The sequence below is a fragment of the Indicator indicator genome, chromosome 20 (assembly GCF_027791375.1).
Source record: "Indicator indicator isolate 239-I01 chromosome 20, UM_Iind_1.1, whole genome shotgun sequence".
NCBI classification, from domain to species: domain Eukaryota; kingdom Metazoa; phylum Chordata; class Aves; order Piciformes; family Indicatoridae; genus Indicator; species Indicator indicator.
The window spans coordinates 16,217,270-16,237,186 of record NC_072029.1 but is presented as its reverse complement, the minus strand read 5'-3'; the positions used below and the strand labels follow the sequence as shown (position 1 = coordinate 16,237,186).

Sequence of the window (19,917 nt, the reverse complement as noted above, 5' to 3'; positions counted from 1 at the left end):
TTAATGCATGAACAGACAAGATAGACAACCAAAAAATATTGAACGTTTTGCTCATTTTACAGTGTGGTCTTAGTCTTTACCTACTGACAACATTAAAATTGTGCTCTGAAAACCAAATCAGTAATTTTGCTCTGGGCTAGACTGGTCATTGATATAGTGCTGAAATATTACCTCACTATTTTAAAATAATTAATTTTTGTAACACAAAGGAATGCTATCTCTACTTTTGCAGATGTAGAAGTCAATCATTGACCAGAGGAAGATATTGTAAATGCATAGACAGATTCAGATCTGAAAGTGTAAAGGAACTCTGCAGTGATTTCAAGTGCCCTGTTTCATGCATAAAGTCCATTTCTCTGCAGAAAGAATTCTTGTAGAGAAGTGTTCATGTAAAACTACAAATTGTATCATAACACATGTGCAGGAAAAGAAATAATCCCTTTCAAAATTAATCTTAATACTGGTATCTCCTACAATATGTGCTTGACTCTGCAACCTTAAAATATTTAATACTAAAAATACGTTTAAAAAAATTATTACCTAACTCCTTCCTGTCTAAAGATCTAGCCTCTCCTCCCACCACTGCAGTGTTATTCTGTCCAGATTATCTAAACTCTGCCACTCCACAACTTCTTTTTCTACTGAGTGTTGCTAGTTTTATAATGTGCTTTCTTTGAAGATTAAAAGAAAAGGTGATGGAAGAAATTCACTGCTACTTTTTCACCATTTCTTTGTTCAGAAAAATCAACAGATGTTCACCAACCACTTCTTTTTGATGGAATAAAGTATCCCAGCCCTCCATCTTCAGGCTCCAAATTTGATCTTAGCAGCAACAGCAACAAAATAAGGGAGAATTGAGCAATTGGCCTGGAATGAAAATTACATGCTTTGTCCAATTACAAGTGAAGCAGGAAAGCAGGAAGGTGTGCTGCCAGGGGTTTTTTTTGTAGTTTTAGTGACAGTCTCACAAGAGCAGATATTTAGCAGACCAAAGCACTAGAAATTTAAAAAAAAAAAAAAAAGCTGTGTGAAAAATCTCAGCTTCTACTTACTCATTTTAAGAATGCATGATTATGGCAAAAGGACCGCAAATGTGCAATTAATGAAATTTACAGTCTCTGGAAGTAGATAGAAAGCAAAATGAATCAAAAGGTGTTTTGTTCTTCTATGAAATTGTGTTTCTAGGCCATTCTTGTTAGCTTTTAATGCTTGGAGCTGACAATGTGGGAAGCAGAGGAGGAAGGTAGAAGTGGGCTCTGCTGCAAGTCGCAGCCGGGTTCTGGCTGCTTGCCTGCCTCATGGGCTGCACTTCCCCTGCTCTCTGCAGGCAGCACAAACCAAGGGAGCAGATTCCTTTCGAAGAAGCTGGATTCCACTCAGCTCTAAGTCCCAGGTTGACAGAAGCTTCTTACAAAAAGGGAAAAACCAAAGGAAAAGGCTCCAAAACTCATGATGCTCATGATATATGAGAGCTGGCAGCATTACTTCTCCCACTGCCAGTCTTGATAGTTTATCTTTGTTTGACATTACTGCCCCTCCCCACATGTGGTCAGTAACTCATTCCTTCTGAGCAGACACACATACACATGCCTCACCCCTTTCAGCCTTCCTACCCCAGTACGGCTCAGACACTGCTTATTTTAATGGGTTTTAGCACATCACTACACTTAACAAAATCTGTTATGAAATTCCCTACCTCAATCCCATTTGCAATCAGTAGTTCTCTTGAACTCCCGTATCCCACCTCAGAAAGGTTCTAACATTGACTAACTTATCTCTTGCCTTTCAGATTCAGATTGCATTGGGTTGGAAGGGACTCTCAAAGGTCATCTTGTCCAACCCCTTCAGTGAGCAGGGACACCTCCAACTAGATCAGGCTTTCTCTAGAATGTTCTTATTTCACTCCAGTCTCAGGGAGGATCCAGAAAAAACTTTTGCAAATCACCCAAATCAGGGTCAAATAAATACCTAAAAAAGCTGTTCAGTTCAAGTAGCTTTACATATTTACTGCAATTTAATACCAGCTTTAGAAATTCTATTTAGAACAGACACTTGTGTATTTCATTCAGGTATACACACAAGATATATTTAACCAAAATTCTCTGTAAAGGAACATATTTCTTGGAACCTAAGAAGATTGTGAGCATGTAAAACATGAAAATTATGTAGGCAGCAAGTAGATGAAGTAATTTTTTGTGCATGGAAAATATGCTCTGTGTTGGATTAGGAGGAAAGTAAAAGAATGACGACAATTCTCATCAAGTCTGTCAAAATATAATTACACCTGGAACTGTCTGCTAACTGGTAACAGCAATCTCTGCAGCTGAAGAGACCTACTATTGGACTAAAAGCTGTTACCAGGGCTTCAACAGAGAAGCTCTGCTAGAATTCTGTGACACTGTTTCAACAGTGATCACAGACAGTGTGTTTTGGTTTCCCTCTAATAATGTAATTAATACTTTAACTGCTTTTGGGGTAATTTATATTGATAAAATGTTTTACAAAAACTAAACCAAACCAAACCAAAAAACCAACAACCAAACAACAAACAACTAGAAACATTTTCTGTATTACAAATTCTGAAATAAGGAAGAACACAGTAAAAATGACAAGGAATTTCTTTCAAGTGGTTCCTGAAAATACAGGCATGCAAGCTGAAATTTCAGAGATCACTCTATATAGAACCATTTCCTCAGTAGGGAAGCTTCAGTAATCACATTTTATCTCCTATCACTTCAATTTGTTTTAATTTAAACAGCTAATATGCTGGAATTTAGAGGTTTACCAGTGTAATCTGAGGACAACACTCAAGGAATGTGCTTTTCACCTTGGTCTCCCTACATGCCAGTTAATCCGTCAGTCTCAAGAAGAGGCTGCTGTTGCCAGCATTTCAAAGAAGCAGTAGCATGTCCCAAGTCTCTGCACCCCATGACCTGACTCCCACCCCTGTGACCCTGGCTTGGCACCAGCCTCCTTGCTCACTAACCTGGTTTTAGCTTCCACACCCACAGAAGCAGTGGAGCTTGCAGACTCCTCAGATACTGAGTGCTGAAGGACTGGTGTTAGCTGCTTGGTGCTGTCTGCTTCCGTTTGGGCATCCTCTTCTGCAGACTGCTCTTTGACTTCTGTTTAAAAATAAGAATAATATTGACTTATTTAATTTATTTAGACTATAAAAACATCTGTAAACTTTCCCTTGTGCTGCAAACATCCATTTAACCTATAGGCTGATTAGCCCATGTAACTATGTTCTCAGACACAACAAAAACGAGAGCAGGAAATATTACCCTTCACATCTCACTAAAACATTAAAGTGAATGCTTATAAAGTTGTTTCCATAACACAATATACCACTGTGGACTAAAGATGTTCAATAAGTAATGAGGAGCAGAGCAGGGGGAGTGTTGGTCAATGACAGTCTTTTCATATGAGGTTGCAGTTCTAGACATTGTCATTCTCCCCACATCTGCTCTTGTGCACCTGTTCAGTCATCCCTGAACAAACGCCAGAATGAACACACTAATCTGGGGTATAATAAACCCTTTTTCCTCCCAGGTTAGCTTTAAATTTGATCAATTCCCAGTACTAACTCATTCCTGATTACACTAACTGTATGCTGTTGTGGAGCTGAAGAAGTGAAGGAAGAAAGGACACAGCTTATGCCAGTTTAAACTTCATTCTGAGCTGTAGGAATATAAACAATTTTTGCAGCATCTTTTAATTTAGATTAATGTTAGATAGAAACATATAGGCCTACAGCTGACAGTGCTATTATTTGCCCAAGAAGTTTATTTCTGCTTAGAAACATGAAACACCACATTGCCACTGTGTACGTAACCTAAAGCCTCTTCCAATTTGGTTTCCTCCTTTGCAGGATGACTCAGGGATTTGCCAGCAGGACATGGAAATGTGCTGCCCCAAGTGCAGCAGAATGCACAGGAACAAGGGTCAAGGGCTGCAGAGCAATAAAACTGGTTATCTCCAAACTCCTTCATGCCTTGATTTTGAAGCCCAAATAACAAAAAAATCACAGGACTCTGATCGTTGGCACATCTAGTTTAAAATCAGTGCTCACAACTGCTACATCTGTCCCCACAGCAGAGCCAGACCAAGGTCCTGCACCTGGGTCACACACACCACCTGAAGCTTCCAGTGAAGGTGGGTTTGAGCTAAGAGGGCAACGCACACAGCTCTTTCAAAGAAGCCCAGTTAGAGTAAAGCAACAGCCTCTTTAGAAGATTTTCGTAGAAGATACGTTCACTTTTTAAAAAACCTTAATACACAACATGTCAAAACACAATCAAACATTGCAAAGGATAAATGATTCAAATGGAGACATGGATGGGTAGAAGAATCTGCGACATGGGTGGGTGTGCTCAAAAACCTGCCACAAGCTTTAATCTTATTTATACAAGAGGAAGATTCTCAGAATATAAAACTGCACAGCTTGGTCTGTAATACTGAAATTATATGCCTGCTAGTGCACACAGAGAAGGAGACATCTTTCTTGTTTGATGTACAGAGACTGAAGTAAAATTATTCTTTAACCCAGAGTGAACTCATTTAAGATGACAATGTATAACATTTTCAGATGCCTTCACCGAGGGCTTTAAGATACTGAAGAGAAACACAAAATTAAGGAAAAAAGCATACAAAATTCCTATTCGTGACTGGGTGTGCCAGATATTTATTGGAACTGGAGTAAAAATGGAATTGTTTCACCTATTTCAGTTAAGTTACTCAGTAACATACATCTGAAATGCTTTTGGACATCCATAAATGACTGCCTTTCCAAAAGCCAAATGACTCATGTTAAACACATTCCACAAGCCTATTCCCCCCTAAAATAATAATAATTAAAAAAAAAAAAAGATTAAAACTTCTGGACAATCATTTGACACTAAATAAATATCCTGTTCAGAATGCATCCCCATAGTAAATGGCTCCATACAGAAAACAAAACAGAATTTGGCACCTTTACTTTTTGGCATGTTGAACAAACAATCCCTGCTATCATTCCTGGACAAGGATTCCTGAAACTGGCAGTGTCCAGAGGAACCATTTATAATGGTCCATAGTGTGTTTCCAAAGTATGTTGGAACTGAAGGATAATTTTGTGCACCTTCCAAGTTTCTAAATACAATCTCAGTGAAGAGTGCAAAACATAAACACCTATACGACAGGCAGACACCAGAGCACTAAAATCAAAACCCACAACGCAACTCAGGACAACCACAAGTGAAGTGCTCAAGAAGACCACCAGAAACAGTGGCCTTGCTCTGAACCATCTTGTCAACTTTATTTAGCCTCATTAAACTTTGCAAAAGGGACTCTGCTTCATTGTGTGCCCACAGAAACTTTCAAGTACGCAAAAGCTATTGACTCTCTGCCAGTTTTCATCTCATTATGCATTAATGGGCACCCATTACACTGGAAAGACAAAGTTCATAGGTACTAACTCATTCTCAAGAACCCTGGACTGTGTGAGAAGACACAGATTGTTTCACTACACACTATAACTGTATGAGCTTACATCCTTATGGTGTTTTTTCCCCTGCTGTTTGCTTCTCTAGAAAAGAAGGGACCCAAATTATACTAAATGAGACAAACAACATCTCAACTGCTGTCTCTGCAATAAACCAAACTGTGTCTCAATATGCCGTTGGAAGACTGAAAACATGGTGCTCACCAAACACTATGAAAATAGTGCTTCTGCTGGTTGTGCATGCCATACTTTGTGCAAAGTTTTACAGTAGAAGATAAAGGAAGAACAGAAGTAGTGCGTTTCATGACTAAAACTTCTAGGAGATTGCAGTCCAGCAGTGGCACAGCAAAGGGACAGCAGACATACTCAGTGCTGCCTCAGAGATGTTCTTGGAAGCATCTGGCACAACACATTAACTACTTTTCACTGTATTTAATGAACATTCATCAGACTTCTTTATGGCATCCTACTTTGAGGCTTCTGGGAATGAAGGAACCATGAATGATTAATAAATGTGAAGCTCATTTTGAGATTCATATATAAGGCTTTATTTTGTATCCTGTTTTCATGATTGATTCTGTCACAATGAAGGTCTTACCCATGTATAATGAGTTGATGGGGGAACTGAGAATTAAAAAAGCTAATTGCACAATTCCCAAATGTCTCTAAGTTCTTTTTTTAATGTCACTATCCTTTATTAAAACATTCAGAAAATACTAGAAAACATACCATTTAAAAAATACTTATTATTTGAAGACAATTACATCAAAAGCTTTTCCCCCATCTATTGGTAAGGACAGAAGGGCCTTCTTAAAGTTAAATGAGTTCTCTAACAGTACAAGAAATAAAGCTCCTACCCACATGAGCCATCATAAGAGCTGTCCCAATTTAGGAACAAAGAATGTTTCCAGTAGTCAGCGTTTATAGTTCTGTTACTGTTCTGAACACATCTCATAAGAAGCATCACCTCTCCTACCAGAGCCTGAGGAATTCAGACTGGCACATATAGGCTTTGGCAGCTGAACATGGGGGAACAAATGGACATGCTGTAGCTAACTGCTTCCATACAGATCACCTGCAAGCCCTCCAGACAACACCAAGCCAAGCCAAGCTACACTGAAAGTCACGTAGCAGTTGATGACTGCTAATAGATACCACCATTTGGCTGCACTGAGTGTGTAGCCACATTTTCATACCTGCTAAAACCACAAGCATGGGAGAAAGAGGGGAAAAAGCATACTGAAGTTTGAGAGAACCATTTCTTTACAGAAACAGGCATGCTTTCTCCATCCTAAGTCAACATTGTAAAATTTTATTCAGAACAGTAAACAATAAAATGTATAACTGTGTCAGAAGTGTTTTGGTGGGGTTTTCTGCAAGTGCTGCACAAGTATTTTCTTTTACAACCACCACTTACCTCTTTTTTCCTACCTGAAGGACACTGTGGCTGTTTACTTACTGTGACAGTTGTTATATGGAGATGAGAGAAAAGGCTGTAGTTATTCTTTTTTGAACACTGATGTGTGTATTTTGATACTTTTAATTTAAATAGAACTATTTATTTAATAGCTTTTATACAGGGAATGATTTTGTGCAGATTTTGTACCAGCTATGAAATAAAACCAAGGTTTGTAATGGAGAATCATTTAAACAATAATTTTGGGCATTGTAAACACAAGACACTGTATTATAGATAACCAGCTCCCAATGATTTGCAACTGAGAGACTTCCTAATCTAGGAAGGGTATTCAACAGCAATTATTAAAGTATTTTTTCATTAATATCTTCGGGTCTTTTTGAAACTCATGTACATTTTTAATGGCCAAAGAATCCACCAGTAATGAATTCTATAATTTAAGTAGATGCAGAGTGCAAACTTACCTACCTTTGTGCTCTGAACATGACCTATGTCCCTTCATTTTTGTGTAGCAAAACAAAATAAAACATTTCCTGCTAATTTTCTCATCATTTGAGATGACTGAGATCATTTGATACCAGTTATCATTTTGGAGGATCCTATTAAATTGCTTTCTAGTAATGCCATTTCAGACTGAAGTCTTTTACCTTAACTGATCTTTCCTATTATTTACTTTTTCTTGTACTTGTTGGCCTTTCCTGTACTTTCCCAGTTACAGCTCATCCTTTTGGAAGGGGAAGTAGAACTGCACCTGGCCCTCAACATGCAGTCATGGCATAATTTTATAAAGCAGGAATTAAAAAAACCCAACAAACACACTGATGCTTTCTTCCCCTTAACCCACTGCCAGTAATTCTTGGAATTTTACTTCCTTTTTTACTTAAAAAAGCTACTGTACTTCTTGAAAGAACTACAGCACCACTTGCTCAGGTAGCAGCAGCTATTTGAGAGTGATTTTTGTTAATACAAAGATTTTCCCTGTGTGCTCTTCTACATGCACTACTACCGTTTAATTTTATTTTCTACAGTCGATCTTCACTGCCTTGCAGGTGGTACCTCTTTTATTATCCTAAATAAATTTATTTTACCTACTGCTTTCTTTTATTTTGTACCTGACCTAGGAAAGTGTTAGCAGGGCAGATTCTTATGGAAACCCCAAAGCCAATCTGGTTTATACTATGATTTTACTTAGGTGGGACTGAGGTCTCAATGTCTTCAGTATTTCATCTACCAAACTGGAGAGTCAGCCTCAACATAGCATTACCAAAAATTAAGACAGGTCCCTAGAACTAAAACATACACAAAACAGGACCATTTTCACTAAGGAAAAGAGTGTACAGGCACAGGAGATACATGTTACTCTTTCAGTATGCTTGACTGGTAATGCCAATGCAAATTCCATTGTCATGTCACTAATGACACAGCAGCAGTATTAAGTTTTACATTAAGCTGAGAAGCAAAATGATCACTAAAACAAAATAAATTAAAACCAAACCAAAACAACCTGCAAACAACCAAGAAATACACAAGAGACAGGGCTGGTGGGTAAGAAAAACGAGACTGTCCTGAGGGGGACAAGAAGCTGAGAGTCTACTGATTGAGTAGAAGCAGTTACCAGCACTATTTTCTAGGAAAAAGTTGAGCTATCTCCAAGTAGGTTTTTGTTCCAAATTCCAAAATTTCCTTTTTCCAATTGCAAATCCCTCCTCTCTTTCCATCTTTAAGAATTCTACATTCAATTTATACTAAAGCAAACATAGCACTTGGGAGAAAACAGGCAGGGCTCAGAAATGGCTGCAGTTGGCAGGGATAATGACCCATACTGAAGTGATCAGAGCAGCACACAGCTTACCCTGCTTAGCTTCCAATTCTGCCTCTTTTCACATATCACACAACAGAATTTTGTTAAGGTAGCAACTTTCCTGGACGGCCATTAAAATGGCTGTACCTTAGCATTACAAAAGAGCCACTTCAGGAAGGCTTTTTTTTTTTTTTTTAACCAAACATTTGTTGCAGCATTACACAGAATTACAGAATGGTAGGGGTTGGAAGGGACCTGGACAGCATCTAGTCCAACCTTCCTCCTAAAGCAGGGTGGACCAAAAGCAAGTTGCACAGGATCATGTCCAGGAGTGTTTTGAAAGTCTTCAGAGGAGAAGATTCCACAGCCTCTCTGGTCCAGTGCTTTGTCACCCTCACAGTAAAGAAGTTTTTCCTTATGTTCAGATAGAATTTCCAGTTTATGCCCATTGCCTCACACCCCATCACTGGGCACCACTGAAAAGAGACTGGCCCCATCCTCTTGCCCCTCATTCTTTAGAGGTTGAGAAGCACTGACAAGATCCCCTCTCAATCTTTTCTTCTCCAGGCTAAACAGACCCAGGTCTCTTCTCATAAGAGAGATGCTCCAGACCCCTCACATTTTTGTGGCCCTCCATTGGACTCTCTCCCATAGTCCCCTGTCTCTCTTGAACTGGAGAGCCCAGAACTGGACACAATATCCCACATGTGGCCTCCCTAGGGCAGAGTAGGTTACGAAGAGAACTTACACATTACAAATTGAAAGAATATATCTTTAATACTTACATCCTCCCTTGCTTTTTCCCCCCCAAAAAAGTTTTCACAGCTAGAAAACACCTCTTTATTCTAGGTGGGATTATATGAGGCATCTCCTTTTTCCCTTCCTGTGGGGAAAGTTCTCATTCCTTGTGCATCACTCTCTTCCCAAAAAGTAGAGCTTAATACACTGAATACAACATTTATGACATGGACTAATTAATTTTCATAAAATGAGAGAAATTTCACCAGCAATGCTAAACTCCATAAATATAACAAACAAGAAAAAAAACTTCACACAGAGTAAAAGAACTCCCATTACACTCATCACATGAATCAGACAACAGAAAAGAGGCTAGAAATTCACAGACTCAAAATATGTCAAGAGTTGCATGTTTCGTATGTTCAGACGATCTCATTTTGAGTTTTCAGATATTGTGGTTTGGTTTGCCAACTACCACAGCAAATTGCTGACATCACCACTTTTTGCAAGAAAACAAAACGCCTTTTTAGTCAAGGCTAAGTATTTGGAACACAAATATACTTCAATCTGATTAGCAGTCTCACATGAAGCAACAAACTGGGATTCCTCCTTCTCCCACAGTTTATTATTAACACAGGTAAGTGCTTCTAAGTTTTTAAGGCAGACACCTTTTCAATTAATACAACTAAACCTCTATCAAGTCACATGCTGATCAACTTTTAAAATAACACAGTTTCTATTTTCTGTCTCTATCAGACTGCTCAAGGCAATAACGCTCTTAAATCTATTCTGGTGCTCCCTGTCAAAATAGGATTTAAGATTACTGTATTTTTATGAGGCTTCTTCTCACTTCAGAGTACAGTTTGCAAAACCATCTTGGGCTCAGCAGTGAAGTCATGGTGTATAACTTCCAGCAGCAGACCCAGTGGAGTCTTTTGTCTTTCAGGATTTCTAGCACAGTGCTCCACTGCTGCCTGTATCTTTAGAAATGAGCATCAGCACTCTGTGACAGTCAGGATGATTTTGATGAAGGATAATGGAGATATATCTATATGCACCCTTGGAGCCTTAAAAATAATTATCTGTGTCCCTCCCTCCTCCAAAGCAAAAACTGCTCTCAGATTTCTGTTGAAGAGCTTTGTTAACAATGACATGCAAAGCCAAAAAAAATCCTAAATTCCCTACAGTGTAGTGCACCAGCAATTGTTAAGCTTGAATTTCTTTTTTTTGGTTTGGGCCATTTAAAAAAGTACATTTTAAATTTACAAATCTTACCACTTATAATCACACTTTCTGGCCCCCTTTGCTGATTTTCCTAAGACTCTTTCTAGCACATGGGATAGGAAGAGTAATAAACAGAATATAGGACACAATAAGAACTAGCCTTTCTTTATCCTACTCGTTTTTTTCTACAGACAATACTGGGTATGACGTCTCCACTTTCAACTTTAATAACTTGTAATTACCTATTTGTAGAAGCTGGAAAATACAGGCCAGGTTCACTACCACCAGCAGCTTATTACCAAAGGCAGAAAAGCAACTGACAGAATAAAATGATGCAGCATCCTTGCATTAAGCTTTAATCTAGATTTCCTCCACAAACCATTAAAAACACTTAAATACAGCAAAAGTTGTGACTAAACACTCATGACACTCCTCAAAGCCTAGAGGCTTGAGTACAAAGCCTTCACCACTGTTCACCAGCTTGCACATAAGAAGTGGGAGACCAGTATACACAGTCAAAGCTCAACCTCCGTGCACTAGGTTAATTTCAGCCTCCTCTTTTGTAGCTTCCACTACTGCAAACATATTCCTGTATGATCTATAAAATGTTGCTGCAAAATGGCTCTTTTGAAGTCCTTCACTTGTTGTCCCTATAAATCTACACAAAGCACAGATTCTTGTCTCCATCTTTAAGGACTTCACAACTCTACCTCCTTTACTTAAGAGTAATTCTCCACTCAACTGGCATTTCCATGCAGTTGCTGCCCTGACCACCAGCTTCTGCTGTTAGTGCCTCTGTGCTTCCTTCCACTTTCCTCATTACATATGTAAGCCCATCTAATTAAATTTATAAACCCTTATGTTTCAATGCATTTTTAAGGCTTGTTTCTGTCAAGCCAACAAACTTTCGCCAACTGGCCATGGTACCATCCTTCCTGGCAGGTTTTATTCTTCTACACATATTCAGTCCCTGGTTAAAAACAGGCAAATGGCTACAGACATGTGCCTGGCAAAGAGATGACAGTTTTTCACCATGGCCTTTATCTTGTGTGTTAGCTCATCTGCTTGTCTCCTCAGACTCTTAACCTGCCAGAACAGAAATCACAGCGTATGACAACAGTACTCAGTCCAGTACAATGAGATCCCTCTGGTAACAGGAGCATTTGGGAACTATCATAACAAATATTTACAAAAGCAAGCACAGAGATTTACCTTGTTTCCCAAGAAGCACTGGGAAGCATTCACATTTTGTTATCCCCACTATCCATTCTGTATATAATCTGCTGTAGTCAGCTGAAGGTACAGGTCAGTCAGTAATACTGTGTTTTGGCAGGTATTCTAAAAACAGCACCTAGTGCTTCAGAGCTTTTAATTTTGTTAGCTACAGACTCACAAAACCAGGTAAAAGAGCCTCTACATAACACACTACAAAGACATTCCCATTAGGCTGTTTAAAAGCAATAGGTTCAAATAACTTTAATTAATATAGGTTTGAATAATACAGGCTATTTTCTTTTCTATCTGCCCAAATGCACATTTTGTGCTATAAAACTAAAGGTATATTTTTTGTCTGCCCGTCCTGCATAATTAAATGCATTTCCAAGAGAGAAGCAATAACCAGACAACATCAACATCACATTCTCATCACCTGTTTCCACAGTGTTTTCTGTTTCTGCTGCCTCCAAACCATCCATACTGTCTTCATCCTCCACTGCAGTTTTTCCTCTACTCCGAGGCCTGCAGACATAAGAAAAGAAAAAACACATTTAAAACTGAAAGCATTTTTTAGATTTTGAAGTTTTTAATTTAAATTAGCATTTAAATTATATTATTTTGAGGGATGAATGTCAGCTCTAACTTATTCAATGTTTAAGCTAACTCATTATTTATTTGAAGTTTTCTCCCCCTTTTTCTCCACTCTAGGTTGTTCTCAACAACGTACACCTCAATCAGCAGTGGGCCCCTGAAGATTTTCCAATTATTCTTACAAGAAAAATACAGTAACAAACTTTCATTGACCCAAAAATACAGAAATTGTTACAATTTAAAGATATGAGCATCGTGTTGCTCCACATAGGAGGTAACTATAGGCAGACATGAGAAAACACAATCAAAAATCTGGCCAGTAGTTACATAGGCTAAAAATGATACCAGTCCCCCCAGAGCATCTGCTGTGGTTTAACCCTACAGGCAGCTAAACACCACACAGACACTCATTCCCTCTCCCCTGCACCCCTTCAAGTGGGGCAAGGGATAGAATTGGGGGGGAATAAAATCTGTGGGTTGAAATCAAGACAGCTTAATAGAGCAGAAAAGGAAGGGAAAATAGGAACAACAATAAATATAAAATACTTAGAATAAACAAATCAAATGATGCACTCTGTAGTTGCTCACCATTCACTGACCAATGCCCAGACAATTCTTGAACAGCAACCACCAGCCAATCCTCCCCAGTTTATAAACTGAGCATGACATCATATGGTATGGATTATCTCTTTGGCAAGTTTTGACCAGCTGTCCTCTCAGTCTCTTGTGCCTCCCCGCCAGGCCTGCTTACTGGTGGGGTGAGAAGCTGCAAAGTCCTTGACTTAGCATAAACACAACTGAGCAACAACTACAATGTCAGTGTGTTATCACCTTTATTCTCACAGTAACTCCAAACCACAGCACTGTAGTAGAAGAAAATTAACTCTATCCCACTCTAACCCAGGACAGCATTCTTAGAAGCCATTTCTGTGGAATAATAATGATGGTAAAGCAATTCAGTTGAAACGTATTCTTTTCAGTGAAGCAAATATTTTGACACATAAAGTAAAATGTTATGAGAGATGACTAGATGTTATCACATTTTAAAAGTCATCATGTGAGGACAGCACATCAAAACAGAAACACCTGGCAGATCTGTTTCAATTTCAAGCAAGGTCTGACCAAAAGCTGACAGGTTTGTGCCCCAAATTTCAGCCTTTTTTCCCCTGCCTGATGCTTCAGCAACTAACGTGGTGGGCTGTTGAGAAGTCCAAGCATCCAGATTCCCAGCTGTTCAGCAGCCCATTTGAAAGGGAGCCAAGAGCTTGGCACCTTGCCTCCCAAGTTTTTAGGCTACTTGGCAACCTGCCTGACATGCTGATGGAAAGCCTGGGAGACCCTGGGAGCTTCTCATTCCAAGTACACAAATTCTGAGCAGTTTGGGGCATCTCAGCAGTTCCATGTCTCAGAGCTCCCAGGCAACCATTCACCCAACCAACATGCCTTGAATCAGGATGCCATGCAGGCCAGCACACAGGCACCCTGCTTGCCTCCCTCCAACAAAACTGTTCTGGTTCCTCTTTCATGGAGGATTCTGAAAGGTTTGAGTTTAGCTATACATTGGAGGAAAAAGGCTGTTGGGTTTGGTTGGGGTTTTTTAAGTGATTAAATCATTCCAAAACTGCCAGGAGGGGAATGCAGGTAAATGAAATCACTTCCCTTGGTACAGAAATGCTCAAAAGCTTTACAGAACACAAGCAGCTAATAACAGGAATCATTTCTAAATCCCATCCCAATTCTTCTACCAACTATCTGTCTGCAATGCAAAGTTACAAGTTTGTACTAAACCACGATTACTTTGAAATCACCACAAAGATAAATGATAATTCTGCTTCCTCCACAAGTATCCCATTTCAGTATTCTTCAATACAACCCTATTGGTGAAGGTCACTGAATAATGAAGATGATGATTGCTTATATTTTTACTTAATAATTTACACATGGCTTTAGATTTTCTAATAAAACAACATTTTGTGTATTAAACACAAAGTAGCTCACAAAGCCTTTTTAAACAGTTTAAACAAGAGCTGTATTCATTCCTTGAACCTCCCTATCGTATTTTAGCAATCTATTTAACACTAAGGAAACTAGAGGTTTCAATTAATTAAACATAATTACTTCTTTCAGCAAAAGATACAACCATGTCTAGTGTTCTCTTGCCATTCTCTGCCCTCAAATATGCTGCAAAAAGCCTTCATAAGGCTGTGCAGGTTTCAAATAAAACTGAAGAAATGGTGGGGAAAAAAATCCTGCATTATATCATTAACTTATTTTTACTAGTTACATTCATTTCACAACCATCAGAAGAGATTTTGCAGCCTACAAATTTATGTTTGGCTTAGAGAAAAAGACAATTCAAGTCACGACACAGTGAAATATACACTGTACTGACAACCATATATTAATGTTTCCACAGAAAATACCATTTGAGAAAGCCATATAGTATACCTAACCACTGCATTCAACATTTGTAATAAGAATGGATTGTTTAAAGTTATTTGCATTAAGTTTAGACATTTTATTTGATAGTGCTATAGACAAAGCCCTTGACTAGTTTGCACAACACTAGATTTTTCCACTGACAAATCCTGCAAATATTTACTTTGCTATTTACTTATTCCACTCCACCATAAATATAGTGGGAAAAGCAACCTGTGCTCTGTTCTTTCCCTGGGATTTGACTACTTCTTTTGAAGTTCGTCCTTCTGAAGGAGGATGTGAAAAGGCTGCTGAGGCAAGACAGTGGCAAGGCCAACTTTGGCTGCCTTAAAACAATTACAGAACAATAGCCAGTGACTATTCCCCTTTGCTCATATGCAGCCAGACAGTAGTGAACTCTAATTGCTATACTGAACATTATCATCTCAGTTCTGTTTTAGATCAATCCAAAGCTTTCTTACTAGGGAGAGTAACTACATCTTGCTCTTACATATCATTGTAGAAATTGCATCAGCTCACAATAGCAGAAATACTGAACACAGATGAGCCACATCTCCAGCTTCCAAACTAAGAACAAAATGTACAGGCAGAGCCTGACCAATACAGACTCTACAAGAAAACAACAATAAATATTAGTCAGTACAACAGGCAGTGGGCTTGGTACACAGGCTGAACTACTGCCAAGGTTTCTGCAATTGGTTTCTTGCTTGCCTTTTTCCTACAAGACAGTTCAATTTAGAAGGAAAAAACAAAAGCACATCTATTTATGTTTAAAAGACCAGATCCACTGGTTTAATGCACATTCCGCATCTCATGAGACAAAGTCAAACAAAAGACAAAACTACCCTTTTTACATCTACAGGATTCCAGTTGGACATACTTACTGCCTACAATATTTTTATTCATATTTGCATACAAATAGCAAATCTTATTTGCATTTATCAAAATATTTTGTGACCAACTCCTAAATTTGTTATCAGTTCGCTTTCTTAGCTAGTGCCTATCATTAATCTCCATCTCTAAATACACCACAATAAACAAAAGTATCATAATTCTTTTCTGGGTGAACAACTAATTAAATTTAGCCCACTGGAATGAGCCCCAAAAGGCCTTTTTCAGGGCTCAACAGAGCATTAGGCACAGCCTCTGCTCTGGGGGAAAGCCTTGCTGAGGCTGTCTCAAAGCCTTGCCCAGACCACTAACAGTGGGTGACCTCCAGGCACCTGAATGGCTTCTGCTGAATTGTGTGAAGAGCAGCACAGCTGCACAATGCTGGGCAAAATGGAAAAGTAACCAGATACCACTTCTTTGCTCTTCTTTCTTTGTTGTTTTTGGTTTTTTGGGGGGGGGAGGGTTGTTTTGTTTTGGGTTTTGTTTGGTTTGTTGGCTTGGGTTTTTGTTTGTTTTGGGGTTTTGTTTGTTTGTTTTGATGCATGACATTTTTTACACGTTTGGGAGGGATTTGTTGTTGGTTTTAGTTGTTTGGGGGGGGTGTGTTTCGGTTGGTTGGTTGGTTTAGTTGGGGTGTGTTTTTTTTGCAGGTGACAACAATAACACCATAAACTCTGACAAGTGCAATGTAGGTCAAAAGTTCATCTTGGATCTTACTCATTCTTTGCACAAAGTGATCAGGAATAAGGTCATGGGCCAACATCTCCCAGAACCATGTGACATAACTGGCAAAGCTACAACTCTCAGGTGCCTGTCAATGCCAAGCTGTTAGTTTGTGATTACCCAGAAGTTATTGCCAGACACCAGTTTCTGCAAGTTCTCTCTTAAGTTGCTACCAACAAAATCAGGTGACACCATGCTCAGGTCATCCAATGTATTTTGTTTCAGGCTTTTGAGAACGTGTCACACAAACTGTTCCAGAGCTTTCCTTCTCTCAAATGCAGAAACCTCCAGATCATTCAGGGGAGAAACTACCTCCCTTCCTATGCTCTGCAAACTGCTGAGTAAAACGATAGTACTAAATATAGGAAACAGGGCCAATAACCTTAAAAAGCAGTGTAACATCTGGGATACAGTAACATCCTAAACCAGCACAGATGTCTTGTTAAATGAACATCTGTCCACAGCCTGACACTAGAAGATGGTATGGGAATGATTTATAAAAAGGTTCAATTAGTGCTGCCATCAGCATGGCTAGCAATGAATTAATGTTCACACGAGAGTTCCACAAGTGAAAGCTGTTACAGGCCTTCCAAGAATCATTTTAACAGGTGTGCAAAAGCACATGCTCCAGTACTGCTGAACCTAAGACAAGTACAGCTCTAAGTGCAAACCAGAATACCTAAGGTTGGGCTAGCTAGCCCTGTGCAAAGGGAATCACAGCAAGCAAGAATCAATTCATTGAAATACCTACAAGGAAAGATTTTTTTTTTCACTTTCTGAATGCTCCTTTTCAATGAGGTCTCTATTACTTCAAAGAGTTGAGAAAAAAGAGCTGAGGCACTGGACACAAGGCAGATGCCAGCTAACTAGAATTCATTTCAATAGCTCTAAATATTGACAAGCCTAGAATAGGAAACTCACTATTATATTGACTACAGATTCAAACCAAGTCTGATTTAAAAGATCTTAAGAGGGTTTTGGGGTTTTTTAAATTGAGCAATCAGTAACAGCTGAAAATATTTTCTGCGCTTGCCCTTCATAACATTTTCTTTCTTACATTACCTAAAGGAAACCCCAAATCATCATCATGTTCTTTCTTTCTATTTACTTCTTCTGTTAGCTACATACATATTAAAGGCAGAAAGACCCTGACGTATGGAAAAAACGTGCAACAGAAACACCGTAAGTGATGCAAAGGTGAACAAATGTTGACCTTTTAGTAATAGAAAGGCTGTAGGATACCATACTTGATTTACATCTATAGAACCAGACTTATTACAATCTCATTATAGAATTTACTCAACCTTCAGTTTCATTATTAAAAGATCTCAAAAATATACTCCTGGTACAATCAACATGTTTATCTTAATATTTCTAATTCAGAAAGCTTGAAAACCTTTTCATCAAACAGAAGTGACCCAGCTTACATTTAAATCCAAAACATTGACACTTCCCATCTTACATCTCCTTTAACCAGTAACAATCTAGAAGACATTCTTCATTCCCTCAGCATTATTCATTCATGCAGGCTATAACATGTTCAGAGCTGAACTTTTTTTCACATCTATATTTTATACAGTTACCACTGAGAGCACTAAGCACCTAAAATAAAAAAATACTATAGTCTTTGAGATCACGGATGTCTGAGAAAAAGCATAAAAAGAACCTGGCCTCTGCTTGATGATTCTAATCTAAACTTTTCCAGTACTCCCCTGTGAAAGGGAGATTTGTCAAAGATTTCCTACACTGTCAAAAGAAATGCAAATAGGAGTCTTTTAAAGATTATTTGTACTGAATGTGGTAGAAACATCCTTGCTTTCATTCTAGAGTACAGTTACTGTTGACAGAAAGTAAGCTAATACATGGGAAACCAAAGGATGAATGCAGGGCTCTTGAAGAAAAGAGGCCATCCCAAGACAGGTTTTGAATGTCAAAACAAATTTGTTTCTCAGTTCTAACGACAGTCTACAGGCCAAATAAATTACTGCTTTTAAGTAAATATGAAATCTGTATTTTCAGCTTCAAGTGCCCATGCATAATCACCTGTACTATGTGGGTTCCCAGTCTTAACTCAATTTTGCAGAAACCCACCAGATCCAGGACCCTGAAGCTACACTCTGTTGGTTGAAGAGGCTGGTCTGGCCAAAGTGACTATGTTCTGCATTTGCCCTGTTCTTCCATGAAGCTATTTATAGTTGTTCAGTCTGAGTCTGGAACTGCTATTCTAAAAGATAAAGCAGACGAAGACTATCCTAGATGAAACAGAGCCTTACTAATATGACCATGAAATTGTCCTCCCAACTTGTTGCCTGTTTGGCAACATCCTCAGTGAGGATGTTATGGAGGGTCACAGCAGACAAGAACCAAACTAGGATGATTCATTGTCAACATTTGGTGGAACATACAATAACCACCTTTTCACATGAGCCCATATAATACACATGGGATCAAAGCTCTGTGCAGCCAGTTACAGACTTAAATATTGAAGCTAGGGCTAGTACACTGCAATGTACCTCTGCATGGCTTTCTATGATGCCACTACGTAAGAAAAATACGGACTGTTCAGATTTGAAGACAGTTCGAACAACAGAGTGAGAAAACACAGAACAGGCTTCCAGATCTATCAGCTTTCTTTTTACCCTTCAAACTGACTGATTAGAAATACATAAATTCTGTAAACGGAAATTAATTTTAGTCAGATATCTGTCACATTAACTCAGCAATACACAGCATAAAAAATCGCTACAAGTTCTTCTTTCTCAAGAACTACCTTCCCACTCACAGGCAGCCTCATGGTCTGACTGGCAGTACATAGCTTTAGTTCTGTAGCTCAAAGACAGACCTTAACCATTATGCACATTTCAGAAACAATCATACTTTAAAAATTCTGGTGCAACTATGACCTTCTGACACCCCATATATATATTTGCAGTTTTACACAAACTCCATCCCTCACACCATTTGTTACCAAGGCACTCAGCCGTATTCACTATCAAAATGCAGAACACATCAGAATTTCAGCACTTGCAATACTTTTTAAAAACCTTTCCCAGAACCAAATTAGACAAATCTTTGGGAGCATCAGCAGCCAGTAGAGCCAACCCCAGCTAGGCCTGCTTATCTACCTGGGTCCATACTTGGTAATGGCTATATTCTTACTTCTCCAGACAAGGGTTACCATGAGGCTCCTCAATGAATTTGCTATGTAATGCTTATCAAGACCACTGAATGTTTTGAAATGTTCTAATTTTACAAGCAAAGGGTATGAAATGGCAACATTACCAGTGGAGAGACCACTGGTATTGTCAGAAACACAGATCTAAGATTTTTGCAAGACTTTCATGTGTGCACCTGCACCATCAAATATTGTACTTTAAATAAACATTCCTTTAA

At 38.7% G+C, this 19,917-nt stretch overlaps 1 protein-coding gene across 1 annotated transcript in view; it reads right to left on the bottom strand.

Moving 5' to 3' along the window:
* KMT2C (lysine methyltransferase 2C) overlaps window positions 1–19,917 on the bottom strand; it is a 185,479-nt gene that overhangs the window by 125,594 nt on the left and 39,968 nt on the right. Inside the window, exons 2-3 of the mRNA XM_054390059.1 lie at window positions 12,314–12,402; window positions 2,987–3,125 (exon numbers count right to left, since the gene is read on the bottom strand). Of these exons, the coding sequence (XP_054246034.1) occupies window positions 2,987–3,125; window positions 12,314–12,402 (228 nt within the window). The remainder of the gene's footprint in view (window positions 1–2,986; window positions 3,126–12,313; window positions 12,403–19,917) is intronic.